The sequence below is a fragment of the Solanum lycopersicum genome, chromosome 3 (genome assembly GCF_036512215.1).
Source record: "Solanum lycopersicum chromosome 3, SLM_r2.1".
NCBI classification, from domain to species: Eukaryota; Viridiplantae; Streptophyta; class Magnoliopsida; order Solanales; family Solanaceae; genus Solanum; species Solanum lycopersicum.
In genome coordinates this window covers 49,164,210-49,183,981 of record NC_090802.1, presented here as the reverse complement: position 1 = coordinate 49,183,981, position 19,772 = coordinate 49,164,210, and the positions used below count along the sequence as shown (strand labels likewise).

Here is a 19,772-nt window from a genome sequence, read left to right as displayed (position 1 = left end):
CTTTTAGAGTTTTGAAAACTGATAATATTTGGTATACTTCTGATTTTATTCGGGGGAAAAAATAAAGAAATAGTCGAACCGAACATTAACTTATGTGCATATGTTTTACTAATATACATACTTAACACTATATTATTTTTATAAACGGTGTTAAAGATCTTATATATGTTCTCATTAAAATTTCTTTATAATTTACTTATTGAAATGAAAATGTCTAAAGTGAAAACACTTATTGATTTCATATTTATGAGTATCTATAATTTGTGGAAACGGATTAGGGTTAAAAATACCCTTAAACTATCTGAAATGGCTCATTGATACTTAAACTATATTTTGGCTTAAAACTACCCTTCCCGTCAAACTATTGGGTTAATAGTGCCCTTCTAATTAACAAAATTTGTTAAATGCCATGTGGATGCCACATGGCACGCCAATAGATTTCCATTGCCACATAGACTAAAAGGAAAAGGGTCAATAGTATTCTTAAACTTTTCGAAATAGCTCATATTTACCCTTAAACTATATTTCGGTTCAAAACTATCCTTCCCGTCAAACTTAGCGAAAGTTGTTAAATTCCACATGTGCCACATTGACTAAATCTCTAAATCTTAATTGCTCATTTTTCCCTTATTTCATTATTTTCCATAAAGTATTCGCGGCTAAGGTTTCACAGTTTTCTTCGTCGCTGGATTTCAAAGTGGATATTTGTGGTTGTTGGTTAGTAAACTTTTTTCTTATTTCATTGTGTTTACAACCACGAAAATTCACTTGAAACTCAGGTCTGAAGAAAGTTATGAAACCTTGGCCGCTAAATGACGGGAAAGTTGTGAAATTCTAACTATCATGCTTTTGAAATCGTAAACATAATAAAATAAGAAAAAGACATTTACTACCTTCAAGCATGAATATCCACTTTGAAACCCAACCACGAAGAAAAATATGAAACCCTAGTCGGGAAATGAGGGAGAACATGTGAATATATAATTTCTGGAAATAATGAAATGAGGGGGGACTTAATTAGAATTTAGGGATTCAGTCTATGTGGCAGTGGAACCTTATTGGCATGCAATGGGCATCCACATGACATTTAACAACTTTTGTTAATAAGAAGGGTACTTTTGATCCAATAGTTTGACGGAAAGGGTAGTTTTGAGCCGAAATATAGTTTAAGGGTATATATGAGCTATTTCGGATACTTTAAGGGTATTCTTGACCTTTTCTATTTAGTCTACGTGGTAGTGGAATCCTATTGGCATGCAATGTGGTATCCATGTGGCATTTAACAACTTCCATTAATAAAAAGGGTACTTTTGACCCAATAATATGGCGGAAAGGGTAGTTTTGAGCCGAAATAAAATTTTAGGGTATATATGAGCTATTTCGAATAGTTTAGGGGTATTTTTGAGCCTTTTCCGTTTGTGGAAATGAAAATGTTACTGTCTCTTCCATATTCAAGGTCAAATAGTGAATTTTAAAGCTTTGTTCATAGTAAATTTAGTAATTGAAAGTTCACTAATTTCAATCGTTCTAGCTGTATTTCATTTTGATGGATTATTGTCATTCTTTCACATTTTCAATGAATTGTTTCTTTTATTTTTGTGTATGGTTGATAGACGAATAACCGAACCAAAACAAATCGAAATCGATAACCATTAAATCAATAAATGTGTATTATATTTAATTTGGTTTGATTTTGATCATTTAAAATGGATTAATTACGGAAATCTCGCCTTTTAGTTTACTTATTACCATTATCCCCTATAAGTTTTACAAATTTTCAAAATTTATCATTTCGCGCATCACATTAATGTATCTCGTGCATCAGACTAGTGTATCTCGCTCATCAAAATAATGTATATCGCACATCAGTTTAGTATATCTAGCGCATCAGATTAGTGTATCTCGCGCATTAGATCAATGTATCAGTGCTTCTATTATTGTACCTGTTATGAGGGATTTTTGTAATTATAAACTTTTAAGGGATATATTGTAATTTTGCCTTAAAAGTATATGAATTTTATAATTTACCTTTTTAAAATCAATAAAGTTGGTTTGACTTTGATTTAACCAATAACTGATCCAAACCGACCCGTTAATACTTTAAGGATTGGTTTGACACATGCTTAATGTAGTCATTAAAATATATGAATTATATGTGTTGTAAATAATAATAATAAGGAGAAATTACTTTAATTATACAATTCTTTTTTACCATATTTTATATTATTACTTACCATTCTAAAAAGTTACAAATCTTCGCCTAAAATTATTTCATAGTATCACCAATTATCTTCATCACTTTCTTTTTGAATTTCAAATCTATTTCTTCCAGATTTATGATTGCAACTTGCAAGTTATTGAAGAGGTAATTCTTCTTCATTTATTTTTTTCTTTCCACATCATCACGTGTCAATTGTTTTATAAAAAAAATACCTTTTCATCTAAAAATTTAGTCAAAAAGAATGCATCTCCACCTTCAAAATTGTTTTAGAAAAAACGCCCAAAAGGGGAAAATATTGAGTTGGTGGTGGCTTTAGTAAAGTCTATGGGTCGAGATCAATGAGTGATTCGAAGTGAAAAAAAGCTACAGAAATAGATACAAAGCAAAAGAAAAAAGTGTACAAAGTGAAAAAAGGTTACAGGAATAAAAAATTGTTGTTCATCTTTTTATGATACATATGGGTTTAACTTTTAAATGTTTCTAGTTGTTTTTACTTCTTAAATTAATGTATGATCCTTTCGTTTCAATATTATAATGCATTACAATTTTATCAAGAGATGTTGGTGGCTCCGGTAAGGACTTTGGTCAAGATCACGGATGACGCTATTGTTGAAAGTGAAAAAAGGCTACAAAAGTTGATACATATTCCACTTTTAGCAAATCTTTTAATGATCTAATTGTTTTTGTTTTTTAAATTAATGTATAATTCGTTCATTTCACCTTTATGATATATTACAGTTTTATCATGTACAATATATCATTTTCAAATATTAGTTTTGATACATAACCCTATTGAAACACAAATTTGTATATCTCATGTTGATAATTATATATTAGATACATAACTATTACAAATTTCAATATCTTTTACTACCCATACATACACTCAACGTTGTTCAACTAGTAGAAGATTATGTATCTGTAGACACTACCAGATATTATTGTTGACACATAAATACTGATGTTTTATAACAAAATCAATTTGTATCATATCCATATTTACGTAAATGAAACATAATTTTGTAGGGAAAATTACGTGGTTAAGCAAGTTTATACTACTTAGTTACTCATTATAGTTGTAGTTTGCTATAATTATCACTCGCGACTAACATTATACGTTAATTACGTGGACTGACTTCGAGTTTGTATAATTAACCACATTTATATATGTATAATTCGCCAAAATATACAAATATGTCTCTATAACACATAGCAATATTATTCACAATGTAGTCGTTTAGAAACTTTTGTTTATGGGAAGATTTATTCTCTCTATTTGCTTTTCTTTATATCAGTTTCGATATATTAATATTTTGATTTTTAGTATAATTTTTGTTATCTAATTTATCAATCATATTTTTTGCAAATTATAAACTTCCGTAACATCTTAATCACCTTTCAAACCCAATATTTAATTGGAACGACTCTAAATTTAAGTGCTTAAATAAACGATTGTGTCATAAGGTATCTCTCAATGAATTTCACCTATAAAATGTATATAAAAATATATTATGTGTTTCATGGATGCTATTTTTATGTTATTTCTAATATATAAAATTAAAGATTATGTAATTTTGTGCATATATTTATTGTGATTATGTACATTTTGTTAGAATTTTTTTTGCTTTTCTTTTTTCTTCAAAAAATCAATTCTTCAATTAAAACATATAATTAGGGGACTAACTGTATACCACATGAAAAATATAAGAATGCAAAATACATATGTCAAAGTTTAAAGGCTTTATGTAGAGAGCACTAAAACAAAATACATGAAGTGCAACTTTAGTGATACATCACACGAGACGATTGTGAAAATAAAGATTGAAACATGAAGTTTCCCAAGAGAGAAATCCAACTATCTTGGGTAATCCAAAAATATAGAGATATTGGTGATGATCCGGTCACACATTAAATTTGTTGCGAGTATATAAAATTAAGACTCACATCTGAAGTCTTATGTGATAAGAATGTGTCATGAGACGAAAATACAAGTTTTGTAGAATAGTTGTTAAATCAATCATGTTATATGTGACATATTGTTGTCTAGTTAAGAATTCACACGTTCAATGGTAATAGCAGATATGAGGATTCTCACAAAGATCCATTAATACACCAGGAAAGATAAAATTAGAGACAAATATTTAAAAAGCAATATAAGAATGGTCTTAATAATAGACAAGACACGAAAAATAGGGTTGAAATGGTCTGTATTTGTAAAATATAAGAATGGTCTTAATAATAGACAAGACACGAAAAATAGGGTTGAAATGGTCTGTATTTGTAAAATATAAGAATGGTCTTAATAATAGACAAGACACGAAAAACAGGGTTGAAATGGTTTGTATTTGTAAAGAGTATTGTGAAAATATGATAATGCATGACATGATATTTATTTAACTTACTGAAAATATAATCCTAGATAAAAATGTGTATAATCGAGAATTAAGATAGATAATATGTATATAGTTAAACAATTTCTCTGTTTCTTATGAGAGCATAATTCTAGTTTAGAGCACTATGCTCCGTTGTATATTTATCAATATCATTTTTATTAATTTTTTTTTGTTTTTTTAATTGTGTTATTATTATTGTTTTTTTGTTTGCTCAATTTCTATGTATGATGATAGTTTTATTATCAGAAACAATTTTTTATCCCACGCAATATAAACATAAATTTTGGATACACTTCTACATTACAAACCACACTTTTAATATCACAATAAATATATAATTGATGTATAACTAAACTTTTCCAAATAAAAATAAATTAAACTTCTCATCAAATAACTATAACTCCAATTTTTTTTGCATTGATATTTGAAAGTTCTAGAGGGTGTTAGACATTTAAAATTTTATTTTTAATATAAATATTTAAATTTTGAATGTGTTTTTTTTTTTTTTTTGCAAATTTTCAAATAAAAAAATAAATTATAATGACCAATCTATATAAGGACAAAAATTTGTCTCTCTCTCCCACTCACTAGAGCACAGTATTTGAGTATTTCAGTCATCAAGAGTTTCATCTTTTTACTTTTCAGTCCTCTTCATAACCCCTTTCTTTCCCAAAACCCCCTCTTCTCTACTCTCGAAACCCCCAAATCCAAAGACGAACCGCTGCTCTAAAGGTACATACATCATTTTATTCTCACTCTGCTACGTCTCTCCTTCCCATCATCTACTATCCATTAATCCCGATTCGACGACCTCCATTTTTACTCTTTACGACTCTAGGGTTTCTTTTGCACCTCCATTTTCATCATCTGTATCGTCGATTTCATCTTCGTTTTCTGTTCTAGGGTTTTGAGTAAAGCGTGAGGAGTTGGAGAGCCGAATCGTACCGACATATGGAGGCTTCGGCAGCGGCTGGTGTCGCCGCAGCCGCCGCAGCACGCGGTGTTGCTCTTCCTGTTTCATCGGCTCAAGCTGCTCGCAAAGAGTGGCGTGCTGTCTCTGAGCAATCGGTTCGGAATTCCGGTAGTGAGGTAACTTTATAGACGATGCAAAATTCTTCTCGCATTGCTTTTATTTCTGATCTAGACGGTGTGTTTTCATTGTCATTTTCGATTTATACGTTTTTGTCGATGTATCTGACGTAGGAAACGGAAAGGTCCAGATTAGGTCAATCCGACGAGAGGCTGATATATGAGGTAGTGCTTTTAAATTAAGAGAAAACGTTATGATAAATTTGCTTTAGTATTTTGGGTTTGTAACTTGAATGTGAGTATAATTTGTTTTTGACTAAGGTGCAGCAAGGGAGAGAGCCGGTTGATGTGGACTTCTGTTCAATCACTATTGATGGAACTCCAAACAATGATATACTGCAACAGAGACTACTTGCTGTGGTAAAACAAAAAGAAGAGTTTCATCAAATGGAGGTTGAACTACGAGCTCAGCTCATTGCAAGATCAGAGATGATGGAAATACGGAATAGTTTTGATGCTCAGATAAAAGAACATGTCACTGCCAATGTTAAGCTGCAGGTTCTATAGTCTTTGATATATTTTGATTACTGCTTAGGACATTAATGGGTTTACTGATCAAATTGTTGGTTTTAATGCTTTTTAAGGACCAAATACATGAAAGGGACCAGAGGAATTATGAGTTGGAGAGGAGGATGGAAGAGAAAGAAAGGGAACTGAATGCAATTAGACTGGACCATGAAGCGGTTGTTTGACAATTCTAACTCTTATATATTTATTTCTTGATTCTTCTGGAGTGTAGTTGATGATCCTTTTCATTGCTTCACCAGGCATGGGCAAAAGAGGATCTCCTTAGAGAACAGAGTAAAGAACTACAAACTTACAGGTTGCTTTTTTTTGTGCTAATGAGGAACAACTTCTACTTTTTTGTATTGTGGGCATCTTACATTTTAGTATTGAAGTTATCTTCTGTTGTTCTTGTCTAGTTCAGTAATTGAAGTTTAGAAATGATTTTACATCTACCTTCCAAATTTGGCATAATATTGTAGTATCAATCTCATAATCTGAATAAGACTATCACTTTTTAGGAGAGAGAGGGACAACTCTGAAGCAGAAAGAGCTCAGCATATTAAGCAAATTCATGATCTCCAAGAGCATATTCAAGAAAAGGAGCGTCAGTTCGTTGAACTGCAGGAACAGGTACATTTTTCTCTTTCAGACACAGGGATGATGAAGATTATCTTTGTTTCCTGATTCTTTACTTTTTAAATTTGTAATGAAGACTGTTGTTTCTCTTTTGATGTTATTAATCAAGTTTCATCGTTGTGCCTCATTGTGTGCATGTATATTGTTTTTGTGCATATTATATATGGTTGGTGAAATGCAACATAAAAGGTTTACTTGTGTTCAGTTAACCAAACATGGTTTAACTGGGATTAATGTAACTAAAACTAGGTTCGAGGAAGTGAAGTGTAGTATTAAGTTGAAGTAAACACAATAAATCATAGAATGTGCATCATATTGGTGCACTCTATCAATGCAAGCCTTACTTATAAGAAAAAAACATAGAAATATACGCTAAATCGACTAAACTATATTGTCTTGTGGAGATATGTGTGGTGAGAAATACAGTGCCATAAACATTTATGGTTGTATTTTTTGCAAATTCTTTTTAATTTTTTTGCAATTTTCTTTTTGCGAACATGTGTTTGGTTCAAGAACTTGCCAAAAGATGCAATTGTATTTTGCAAAAAATTGAAGTATAAAGATCAACTTTAGAATGCTGTTTTTCAAGTTCTTCTTCAAGTTTGTTTGAGTTCTTTTTTCATGTTCAATTTTCTTGTAAGCATATTTTCATTTTCAAAAAACAAAGAACTGTTCTTTTTTCAACTTTGTAATTTCTTTTCCACAGTTTTCCAAACAAACTGGACACAATTTTCTTTTGGCTGTACTAGTGAAGATTCCATCTGAAAGGGTCATTAAAAGTAAGGAATTTAAAGGTAGTTAATATTACCAGTATTTATTCATGACTCCATAAAAGAATGATTTTAACATTTGGAGAAAAGGAATCCTGGAATTCTTGTTAATTTAAAATCATCATCAACAAACATAAAGTTCATTTGACCTTTTAAACTTCATCTTATTGGTTTTGCTTAAGTTTGATATCTTTAAGTTTAAGTTCTCTTCATGGAGTTCCTATTTTGTTTCTCTTATATTGATCAAGTAACAACCACTTTGAACTTTTTGATTCTCGGTAACATAAGTTCAAAATTGCAGCTTCTTAAATTTGTGCTAGGTTGGGGGATTGACAGCCTTTCTTCACAACCTCTATATTACTCGAATTTTTATTCCTCGCCAGGGTAGACTATGTTGAGCTTTGTTAATGCTTTGCATACATTTTTTTGTGTGTTTCATTTGTGAAATGTTTTACTCAATAATATTGGGGCTGTTGTGTTCCACATTTTTAAAAAAAAATTTCAGTTGGAGCCTAATTATTTGTTGTAGCGTAAGAAGACCATGTTTATAATGTCATTTTTGACCTCTTTAAGTTGTATGTCATTTTCTGACTATTTGTCACAACTGTTGTTTTTCAGCATAGGATAGCTCAGGAAACTATCCTTTTCAAAGATGAACAAATAAGGGAGGCCCAAACTTGGATGACTCGTGTTCAGGAATTCGATGCTGTGCAGCAAGGTGAATTGCGGGAGCGCACAGAACAGTATAACCAGCTTTGGCTTGCCTACCAAAGACAGGTGCTTCAACTAGGATAATTCATCGACTTAAGTTGATTCACTTGCTCTAATTAGGAATATCCTTGGTTATATGGTCCTAATTGGAGTGATTTAAATGCTGAGTATATTGCAGTGACATCTGCTGACATGATCTCTTTTATTTTTTCCCATTAGTTTGGTGAGATGGAGCGCTTGCATATGCACATGCAACAGCTCCAACTTGAATTGGCTGAGGCAAGAGGTGGAACTTACTCTGAGGGTTCACAAGTCTCTAATCTGAATTCTAAAGATGCTAGTCATCTTGGGCAGAGCAATGGAAGCCAACTTAATGCTAGCGGAAGCAGTACACCTGGTGAAAGTTCCATAGGCCTACAGAATGGAACTGTTGAAAATGCTCCATCTTTTGCTTCAACTGGGCATGTGTCAACTCAGGTACAAATCACCACTCTGTTCAAATTGTTCTTTTGACCAGCTTTGCGTTTTCTGGGATTATGTTGGTTATATTGATGTTATCGGCACTGTAAATAAGAGGTCGGTTAGGGCTCGATGATTTGCTATGGAAGTACTACTCCAGGGCCTTGTCTGTCTGTTTTATTTGTCGTTTATGAGTCATAATGGTCTGAAATTGGAAAATGGTGCTTATTCTCATCTTTGGTGTATTATATTGTATTTTAATAAACACTAAGCGTTGTCAAAGATTATGCTGTAGTTATTTATGAGTTCACTATGATGCAACAACTTATTAGTTATAGCTGTTTTTGGTCTATTGCATTTGATTCCATCTTTTCTTTTGCTGTATGAACACATAGGATTTTTTTAATCTTTTGTGTAAAATTCCAGCAAGGCTGTCAAGGAACTAGAAAATTTAACTTGATGAGCTGAATCGCAAAGTCCTCATTCTCATAAAACTTGAAGTTTTATCAATAGCTAAGTTTGACTGCGTTTTTGATAATAGAACCATGAATTATGTTTTGAAAAGAAAAAGCATGAATTATGCCTAGTTTGTAGGTACATTAGCTTCTAAGTTGATCAATAGATACTCGTGAGAGGTGTAACTGTGTGTATCGAGATTCGAGGGTTGCTTAATTGGCTTCAGAAAGAAGAGGTCTTTTCAACGTTTCATGTGGTCTTAATATAGATTTTTTCCTCGAATTTTGCCAAGGGTTTGTTGGGTTTGTGTTTAAACAAAACCTATGTAACACAATATTTGGATTATCTGGAGCTGCTGCTGACTACGTTGTGGTGACTCTAAATGACTAAGAACCTGTTTGGATTGGCAACCTTAACCCCCACCTCCACACCCTCATAAAATGAGAAGGAAAAGACGTTCTAAGTCTCTTTTGTCTGTCCTTGCTTCTATGCTCATAACATTTCATACTCTCTTTTCTTGTGTTCCACCAGTCAGATCATGTACATGGTATGCCAGTTGCTCCATCCTTGTCTGTTTTGATTGGCTTATTAACTGACCCCCCATCTCCACTCTCTCATAAAGAAAATAACAAAGAGTAGGAAAATATATTGTTTTTAAGCCTCTTTTGTCCTTGCTTCTGTGTTCACAACATCTAATACTCTTTTCTTGGGTTCCACCAGGCGGATCATGTACATGGTATGCCAGTTGCTCCTTCATCCGTGCTTGGGATGACAACCTACCTTCCGCCTGGACAAATTGCTGCTCTGCATCCATATGTAATGCATCAACAGGGAATTCCTCCTCCTTTACCATCACATGTTCCTCAATCTCATGTTGGGCATTTTCACTCAGTACCAGCAGTATCATCTCTTCAGCATTGGCCAAACCAACAGGTAAAGTAGAGTATCTTGGTCTAGTTATCCTTGTTACTTTTGTTTACACTGTAAAGGTAAATTGTTAGTTGTATGGTTTTCAAGGCTGTACCAGAGGGTTCACATATCTCTAATCACAATCAGTACACTTTGCAACCTCAGTCAACCTTGCCAAGATCAGATTCTCAGTATGATCACGAAACAACTGTCAATGGACAATCTCTTCTCAATGTGAACCAAGGAATTGAAACTCAGGATTCAGTCGTTCCAGTTTCAAGTGAAGATGGACAGGTTGAGCACCAGACTTCTATTGTTTGCAGTTACCTGCATTTTTTTCCTGTTCAGTATAGCTGATATCTTGATCCATCATAATTTTGTAGGAACTTCAGTCTGTGGATAAGAATTACCTCTCAGGTGTACAGACACATCAGACTTTGCATCAGATTTCTTCGCAATTCAATGGTGCTTTAAGATTGGATTCACATGAACATAACAATGAAACAGAGGTATTCCTCTGAAAGGGAAGCCATCCCGATTATTTTTGGTTGCTACTTGTGTTTGTGTTATTTATGTTTGGCGGGAGGGTTTTGGGTGGCGGTGTTTAAACGGTGTGAATAAGCAGAATCATCTTGCACTCGTTGCCAATGTTGCAGGTGAACAATGTCAACTCTTCAGCTAACTACATGCTAGAGCCTCAAGGGTTAAGAATGGGAGAATTTAGTTCGAATGCTGATAAATCGTCAGCCGAAATTTCAAATAATGTGCGTAATTCAACTGAGTCTGTGGTGGACACTGTGTCAAGTGCTGTTTTGACAGAAACGTATGTTGCTGGAGGACAGAAGAATGCATATGCAGTCGGTAAATCAGCAGAGGTTAATCTCCTGGACGAAAAGGCATTGCTGGCTTGCATAGTCCGTACTGTTCCCCCTGGTTCTGGTGGTAGAATAAGGATTAGTTCTACGGTTAGTAATACTTTGTGAAAGCTGTTTTTGGATTCTGTCACTTCTTCTAGTCCATAGTCGTTTCTTTCTTTGTTTTTGTCTATTATGATTTCAGTTCCTAATGCATGGCCTGATGTGCAGCTCCCAAATAGACTTGGTAAAATGCTCGCCCCCTTGCACTGGCATGACTACAAAAAGAAGTACGGAAAACTTGATGAATTTGTGGCAAACCATCCAGAAGTATGTATAGATTTATGCTTTGTTTAGTGGATCTGTATTGAGCTGGTGCTTAGTAACTAATTTAGTTGTTCTACCTTTCTAGTTATTTGTAATTGACGGAGACTTCATTCAACTCCGCGGAGGTGCTCAAGAAATTATAGCAGCCACAGCTGCAGCTGCTAAAGTGGCTGCTGCAGCTGCAGCTCCTTCGTCGTACTCCTCTCTTTTGCCTCCTATTGCAGTCACCCCTATGCCACAAAATCACCGCTTGAAGAGGGTACCATCAGTTGAACCAACATCTGAGAAGGCAGTTTTCAAAGACTATGCTGTCGTCAGACCTGCAAATTCTAGTGACAACCTTCAAAGTCAGATTTCTAATGGGGCCTCTTTCAACAGTACTGGGGGCATCTCAAATGTAAAAATATTGACTAAGCCGAGAGACCAGATGGAGCTAAATGCATCTGAAGCTAGGACTGCGTCATCTGTGCAATTGAACCTTGGAAATGGAGCTAGTGCTGACAAAAATGACATGGGTAGTTCACAAAACAAGGTTTCATCTCATGGGCGACCTGGCACAAATTTAGTGGGTAGACAGGGCAGGTATCCATTATCATCATGTTTAGAACTACCAAGAGCTATTGTTTTGTTTTCATTGCCACCATTAGGAGAATCTCATACCGAATGTTTTATTTTTATGTTCAGGAATGCAGGGATTTCATCAGGCTCTAGAAGATAGTAAGTATTAATGACAATTTTGGACAATGGGTATGTTTGGTATGAAGGAATGCTTTCAAATTTTCACATGATCGGTTAATATTTTCTCGAGGAAAACAAGCTCCTTAAAAATGTGGAAAATGAGCTCCCTAATGGAAGTAGGGAAAACATGTTCTACTAGTGACATTGCACATTGATTGTGTCCTCCCCACACTCCACAACACACTTCATCTTCATCCCCACATTCCTATAGCCGACATCCTCGAAAATAGTTTTTGCTTACTTCACCGAACACGAGTAATAAACTGAACATAATGTTTTACTTGTATTCTTTTAAGATCTCTGAGTTGTTGCCTGCTCAACTGCAGCAAGTTTATATTGCTGCTGAAAAAACCTGCCATCTTTTTAGTACTTACCTTTTAGATTGAAAGAGACAGCACTATTAATTCGAACTAAAAACGATCATCATTGAGGTTGAATAAAAGTTCTGTATCGGCAGAACTTTTGAATACCAGAAATCTCCCGTGTTCTTGTTATTCCAAAAAAAAAGGTTCTTGTTTATGGTTTGCTGAAAGCTAGCCGCTTCTTGCATGGTTTCCTTCAGTTTATTTGGTGATTAAGAATTCATGTTTGGGATGGCAGGGCAAACATTGGATGCTGACGATTATGGCAGGGCATATACTGGATGCTGACGAGTATGGCAGGGCATATATTGGACGCCGATAGGTGTGGTGGACAGATTTTGGATGCTGATAGGTAGGTGTGGCAGGACAGTTATTGGATGTTGATGGGTATGGCTGATCATTTAAATTTGAAATTATCCAGAGGGATAAATTTTAATATTCAAATTGGAAATGTACTGTAATGTTCCCTTTTACATGTTAAGTGGAAACAATTGTTCAATCTTAGTATGCATCCTCTGTTTTTGTTGGGAATCTAGCCGTTAAATGGTCACTGATCATATTACTGGGGATGTACACTTAAATTGCTCATAATGGCATTGATTTGCAAACTGCATCTTGTTGAATTTTAATGTTTAGAAGAATGTGATGATCTGCATGACCCAGGTTAATTGCAGGATCTAGCTAGGGGTGTAAACAAAAGGGACAGGTTGTGCTATATTTCGGTTGGTTAAAATTGGATTTAATTTATGTTGAGTTGTAGCAACTTTTGTCTGAGTTGTGAGATGCTTTTATATGAGAAACTTTTCTATAGCATTTGTCTAGTAGGTCAATGATTACGTGCTTAAATATACAATAACATCATCCCATTTATTAGATTTTGAAATCTCAATTGATTTTCATGTGATTGAGTAGAAATTGAAAAAATGAAAATATGATCCTGGAAAATTCATAATTAGTTGTACTGTGCTTGCAAAGAATTATAATTGTGGGAACACATGCATTTAAATTAATTGAAAATTTACGAATTTCTAGTTTGACGCAAGACTTTTTATAATAACTCATTATAAGATGAAATATCTACTTTTAGTATAGAGACGAAGTAAAATAAAATGGAGGGAAGTAGCGTTTCTTTCTTTTTTGGTTCAGGCAATAGAAGTATTAGGTGGCTCTAGTTACTACTTCAGTACTTTTTTTTTTTCCAAAAGGCAAAGAATGGATATGGAAAAAAGATAAGCCAGCAGTTCACTTTACATGCTTTCTTTCCTTTTCATACCCTTATCTGAAACTTATTTTTTTTAAACGTTTCTAATTTATTCAAATGATAGACTTTAATTATCTTTTCGTTTAAAAGAACGTTAAATTCCATGCCCAAACAAATGACATCAAGTATAAGATATCAAGTTTTTCATGCCCTTGCAAACTTTGAACTCGTAATGCATGTTTAATCCACATTTCATGCTTTGAGTAGCCAGGATTAATATTTTATTTTTGAATTTTTCTCATGATCGCACATTCTCCAGGTACTCTTTAATAACAAGAATACATGTCACCTTGAATCTGCACATCATAGTATTTAAATAAATTACGATCACTTTCTCCCTTTTCTTTTGCCTAATCATAACTTAATAGAGAATAGGAGATTTTTGTTAGTTCTTTTAGCTTGGTTTAATAAAATTCACTCCGTCATTTTGCTGAAACTTTCAATTATAATGGATGAAATTTAACTTGAATAAAATGGTGACTGAAAACGTAAAAAGAGTCACTTCTACAAGCCACAGTGACCTATGATTCTAAAACTTCACTTGGCCATGCAAAAAGAGTGGGTTGGACTTGGGGGTGGAGGGAGTATTTCAACCAAAGCCATGCCTGTGCAAGGTAAACTTGATGCCAATAGGTCAAAGATTTTACAAGTTATAACAAAGCTTTGCCATGAGTGGCCTTTGACAACATAATCTTAGGTGTTCCTCAGATTAAAACATCCTTATCAAACATACCTACACCGATAAAACAGGGTGCATAACAATTTTGAGATTTTTTTGTTAAAAAAAAAGCCTACTCCCTCTCACCGTTAACATGTCTTCCACCTGATTTTCCAAGGCCATCACTAGGATTACCTTCTAAGCTGCCTTGCTTATTTCCTCGTACATCCATAGTTCCTGAGCTGTTTAGTCCAGGTTGCATAAGTTGACGCATTGCATTGTTGGCAGTAGGTCCAAAACCATATTGGCCTTGGAATTGTTGCTGCTGCTGAAACTGGAGCATTTGCTGTTGCTGCTCCTGGGTCGGAAGGGCATTGAGCTGGAAAGGCAGTTTGGAAATAGCGACACCTTGTTGCTGTTGCTGTTGCAGAGCAGCCTGAGTTTGCTGCATCTGGTTTCCAAGTTGAGGAGTAGATTGAGCCTGCAGCTACTTAAATATTAGAGAAAGACAAGCAAATTCACAAGAAACACTGAATCAAACATATAATCCACCTGTGAGGTTGCTGCTGATTGTTGTGGTTGGGCATCAGCGATAGCAGCTAAATACATTAAATTCTTCTGAAGCATGGCTTGATACCTATGACATAAAAGTTAACTTATAATAGTGTGAAGCAATACTCTGCCATGAGATTGACGATGCAAAACAAACAGAGTCCATAAGATAGAAAGTGGATGTGCAATTATATTTCTGTTAGGGACAGAACACGATTTTTTCCTGATCCAACTTCAAGAAGAGCAAAGTGCCCCCCTTCTAAACAAACACAATCAACTTCTAAATACGTGTTGCATGAAAAGACTTATCGAACAAGATCATAAAATGTATTTTCTACCACGTACAACTAAACAAACAGTAGAAAACATGATTGCAAAACCCAAGGACATGTCAGAATCACTAAACTACTATTCTTAACTTCATTTATATCAAGTTGATTTGGACTTCATGAATACTTTCACTAGAACACATCCTCAGAGGTGAAGATGAACAAGCCAATAAGTTGAATGGTTCATCCAAACTTGGGGCGATATTTTTTAATTTCCTCATGCAGCAACATCATGCAGAATAGATAAACTATAGTCTGTTCAGAATATAATTCTCCAATGCATTTGATACTCTAGTTAGCTATCTGTTCACATAATGCTGTTTCTTCTATATTAAACTTCTGGTTCAAGTCTGGATGCCTGAAATATATTCCTCCAGCAATTTTCATAACAGTACTATTTCCTCTATCAATTTGTCATTTTGTAAGTACAAATTTTCTCAGCTCTTTTCCCCAATTTGATCCTTCTCGCTTCATCATGCTATTTATGACTTGGGGGGATGAGTGAAATGATTCTCTAGGTGATTAGTTGTGTTTTAGAAGATTTTCAATCTGGAAGTTTAGGTTTCACAAAGTTCGAGTACAGTCAATATTTTGGGTTAACAACCTTAGAATTGGGTACGTTGATTCCATCAGATCTAGAGGGTGATATATGACTTCGTCAGGTATTTTTGCAGAGATCCTCAGATGCTCTGGAGTGATTTAGACCACTGGTAGAGATTCTAGTTATTTGGAAATTTTTAGTTGACCACCTAAAATATTTGGTCAAGAAAACCTTAGATTGGTGATTTCAATAGGTTTGGAACACATTTTAGGAGTGGTCTGCACTATAGGTTTGTACCTAGGAGTTTTTGAATGAGTTCCGAGGGTTGATCCCATGTTTTTGAAGTTCAATTTGGTTGCTGTTTACAGGGGTTCAGATGGAGTCACTTTTGCGAACTTAACCCGCTTGTGTAAAATCATAGGTGCGGAAGGGGCCCAGTTCTTCTATGTCACACCTTCAAAGAAATTTCCTCTTATGCAGAAGATGCATTGTGCATCTAGTACCTCTTCTACGGAAGGTGTTTGGCAGCGGCAAATCTGCTTTCGCAAGTCTTTTCGCTTCAACAAAGTCATATAGGATAAGTGGCCTCTGCTTCTACGCTTTGTTTTCTAGTTCTGTGAGCTAACAGGTGTGATGAGAATTCTGTTTCTACGAAAAGACCTGGGCAGAATAACCCTCAAGTCCCTATAACAATTTCATTTGTTCTTAACTCAACTTTGGGACTTTGGGAGCTCGGTTTAGGCGATTTCTCATGATTCGACTGGGGTGGGGGGTAGGGGGGTTAAGAATCTAACACTGTATTTTTATGCTATTCTATCATTAATTTCATGATTTAATCTGAATTTGGGTTTGAAAAAAGATGCAGCGAGTGCAGAAACTAGTATACATAACAAACATACTACATAAACCTGAACCACCCACCCTGTCTATTTTATAGCATCATCAGAACTATCTCCTAGCATACCAAGCTATGCAAAAAGACACACGTCCAAAAACAATTTGTTCCCTACATTTAATTTTCTACTAGCTTCTTTTTCATGTGGAAACTGCATTCGAACCTTTAAAGTTCACACTCTTGTTTTGTTGCTTCTATTTTTTCCCGGCCTTATTACATGGTTCACCATCTCTTGCCTTTTCCATTATATTAGCTTCATTAGTCCCTTGGTCTTTTCCTCATCTGACCCCCACGAGATGCCTAAAACATTTCAGACCTGCTTAAGTTTCAGGTAGACTTGGAACATGTATGAAATCACGGTTATTCTTGCATTTCCAATCTCATTCATCATTTGACACATTCTCTTTCTCTGCCAATTCCCGAGTACTTTGTGGCCTTAGAAATGAAGTTACAAGCTCAAACATTGATTTTTCCACTGCCTATTTTGAGACTTCTAACGCCACATGCTTTTACTGTGTGAATAATACAGTTTCTAAACCCAGAGCAACGCTGTTCTACTTAATTTTATAATAGAGCTCCTCATTTAGCAAAACATTTAGGTCTTGGAATTAGAAAGGGGATAATTCTTTTTTTTTTATAAGAAATGAGGATAGAATTTTGAGATTTGATACTTAAAAGTTAAAAAGAAAACACAGGAATCGAAAAATTACGGTAACAACCTCAGAGTCAACTTACTTAAACACACTGATCAGACTTCAGTGCTTTCAACAGCACTTCAAAATGTTTCATGACAAGGGTGTGAGCTTCTAGATTGAAATTATAAATCAAATTCCTTTGCCCCTAGGCCCTTCAATGCAGTTAGGGTTTTACAACTGGCAAGCCCAATAATCTAATGGAAATCTATAGACCCTCAAAATCTAGCTGCTGAAAACTTGTGATCAAGAAAAATAATTCAAATGAAGCACAGAGTGTGTGGTATACATCCTTGATCATCGAACACCGAGGTATTACCTATTATGTTCCTTATCTGTACCATTCAATAATTTTCAAATCGAGCACATTCCTTTATATAGATGCAATGATGTATTACAACAGGAAAACAATATGACCAAAATAATGCCACCTTGATATGTTAGATACACAAAACTAATCATGTCTTTTAAATAATGCTCATAAATCTCAATGTTATCAGTAGGAAGTATTGAACTTTTAACTTACTGGGCACACTCTGAGAGTTTTCCAAGATTCTGGTTTTCCAGTATGGCAAGAATCAAATTTTTGTTCTCATCCAAGAACTGTATCAAGAAAAAATCGTATTAGATAGAACATTTTACAGTCCAAACATAATATACACGTGAGCGCGTGCACTTCGGCTGACATACATTGGTAGTTCAAATCATCAAGCAAACCCTTAATTTTGTGCAATCTAGCAAACTACTTCAAAGAGTTGTATCAATCAAATCTCAAAAACACAAACAAATAATCATCGATGTGTAAGACCATCCAAAAACACCTTAGTTCTTATTGCATCTAAATTCGACCTGTTGGACTGGGAAAAAAGAACAAGCGTGTATGTATTTTGGCTGCAGAAAATCGTACACAAGCATTGGCTAAGCATTCTGATACAGTTATACCCACAAATAGAAAAATATTGACATTTTCTACAAACATATATCATTAATAGCTCTTTGAGCAATCGGAGAACAAATAAAAACCCTTTTCCAGAAAAATATTTTTTTTCCCCAGATAACGTGTTTGACTTCAGTAGTGACCGTAAACAAATATAATTTAGAGTACAAATTTTCAATTATTACAGGCAAACATTATTAAAAAAAAAAAGAGGAAAAAAGATATACCTTTTGAATCTGCTCGGTGGTGATAGCACTTAGTGGCAACGGAGGAGCAGAGTTCAAGGTTTGGGGTTGTGGCTGCTGCTGCTGTTGCATTTTTGCTGAAGAAAATTAATACCCAAATTCAAAATAAAAACCCTAGAAGAAGCTTAAACCCTTTACTGGTGATTTTTTCTGAGAGAAGAAATAATGAAGAAGAAGAGGGGGGCTGTGAGTAAAAGGAGAATTTGTCTGATTAAAAGGGACAGAGAAGAAAGAGAAAGAGAATGACTTCTTTCCTTTATATTATTCCGCTCGAGTGGCTTTTGGGCAAAATTAAAATACCGAATAATAATAACATATTCATTGAAATCTTTAAAAATCTAGGATATATGTTGATTTTTGACAAATACACATATAATATAAATGTAATTATGAAAGCTCAACTTGAGTGGCTTGTGGGCAAAATTAAAATATCAAAAAATGAATGAGCATAAAGAAATATCCGTTTAAATTTCAGTAAAATCAAAAATATATATTATTTATTCGATGAGAGGAAGTTTTTGATAAATACTCATATAATATAAATGTAACTATGAAAGCTTGACTTGTGGGCAAAATTAAAATATCAAAAAATGAATGAGCATAATAATATTTTCGTTTAAATTTCAGTAAAATAGAAAGACACATTATTTATACGATGAGAGAAAGCTTTTCATAGATATTCATATAATATAAATGTAACTAAAAGAAACTGAGAATAAATGTACATAGATATTACTCTTATTTATGTAACTTATGTAAGGAAATAATTTTTAAGAAATACTCAAATAAAAATAGCTAGATTTTGACATTTCTTGAAGAAGATGATTCATTGATACACAATTATTAAATTCATCTGATTTGTTCAATTTGATGATTAATTCATGTGAATGATTTTTATTTTTTTTTTAAAAAAAAACTTGTGTAAGGTTAATTGTATTGAATACAAAGTTATAAAAAATTTGGTTTTTCTTGAATTCGTCCTCTTTTGTTATTGGTCTGAAAATAAAAAATTGTTCAAATTTAAACTCAAAATTTGGTTATATATCCTCTGAAATAAGTATTGCCTATGTCGCAATTTGTATATCCTATTTATTATTTTAATTTGTTAAGAAAATGTCTTTTTTTTTTAAAAAAAAAGTCTTTAATTTTAATTTTTTATTTGACATGTACAAGAACATTTTGGCACATTTTAAATTTTATTTAATTTAAAATTACAAAATTACAAAATTT

General features: G+C 33.9%; 2 protein-coding genes across 17 annotated transcripts; one reads left to right on the top strand and one right to left on the bottom strand.

The window, feature by feature from the left end:
* The first annotated feature begins 5,186 nt into the window (after positions 1 to 5,186).
* On the top strand, positions 5,187 to 12,963 carry LOC101246515 (uncharacterized). 16 transcript variants are annotated; one of them, XM_019212914.3, is made up of 17 exons: positions 5,187 to 5,346; positions 5,518 to 5,703; positions 5,818 to 5,868; positions 5,971 to 6,201; positions 6,288 to 6,386; positions 6,471 to 6,526; positions 6,729 to 6,840; positions 8,235 to 8,393; positions 8,547 to 8,804; positions 9,963 to 10,175; positions 10,260 to 10,445; positions 10,535 to 10,660; positions 10,808 to 11,116; positions 11,237 to 11,335; positions 11,418 to 11,914; positions 12,017 to 12,049; positions 12,671 to 12,963. In XM_019212914.3, coding segments are annotated over exons 2-17 (2,568 nt in total). In that variant the 5' UTR covers positions 5,187 to 5,346; positions 5,518 to 5,565; the 3' UTR covers positions 12,672 to 12,963. The 16 variants fall into 16 exon arrangements, with proteins under 16 accessions (XP_019068459.1, XP_069151102.1, XP_069151111.1 ...); XM_069295001.1 differs by having other exon boundaries at positions 12,017 to 12,079; XM_069295008.1 differs by having other exon boundaries at positions 5,197 to 5,346; positions 10,317 to 10,445.
* A 1,317-nt stretch (positions 12,964 to 14,280) lies between these two features.
* LOC101246804 (GRF1-interacting factor 2-like) lies at positions 14,281 to 18,829 on the bottom strand. The gene is made up of 4 exons (XM_004234964.5): positions 18,525 to 18,829; positions 17,887 to 17,963; positions 14,904 to 14,988; positions 14,281 to 14,832 (listed from the first exon to the last, which is right to left on the bottom strand). The coding sequence occupies exons 1-4, from the start codon at positions 18,612 to 18,614 to the stop codon at positions 14,485 to 14,487; spliced, it is 600 nt and encodes a 199-aa protein (XP_004235012.1). The 5' UTR covers positions 18,615 to 18,829; the 3' UTR covers positions 14,281 to 14,484.
* Positions 18,830 to 19,772: the final 943 nt, after the last annotated feature.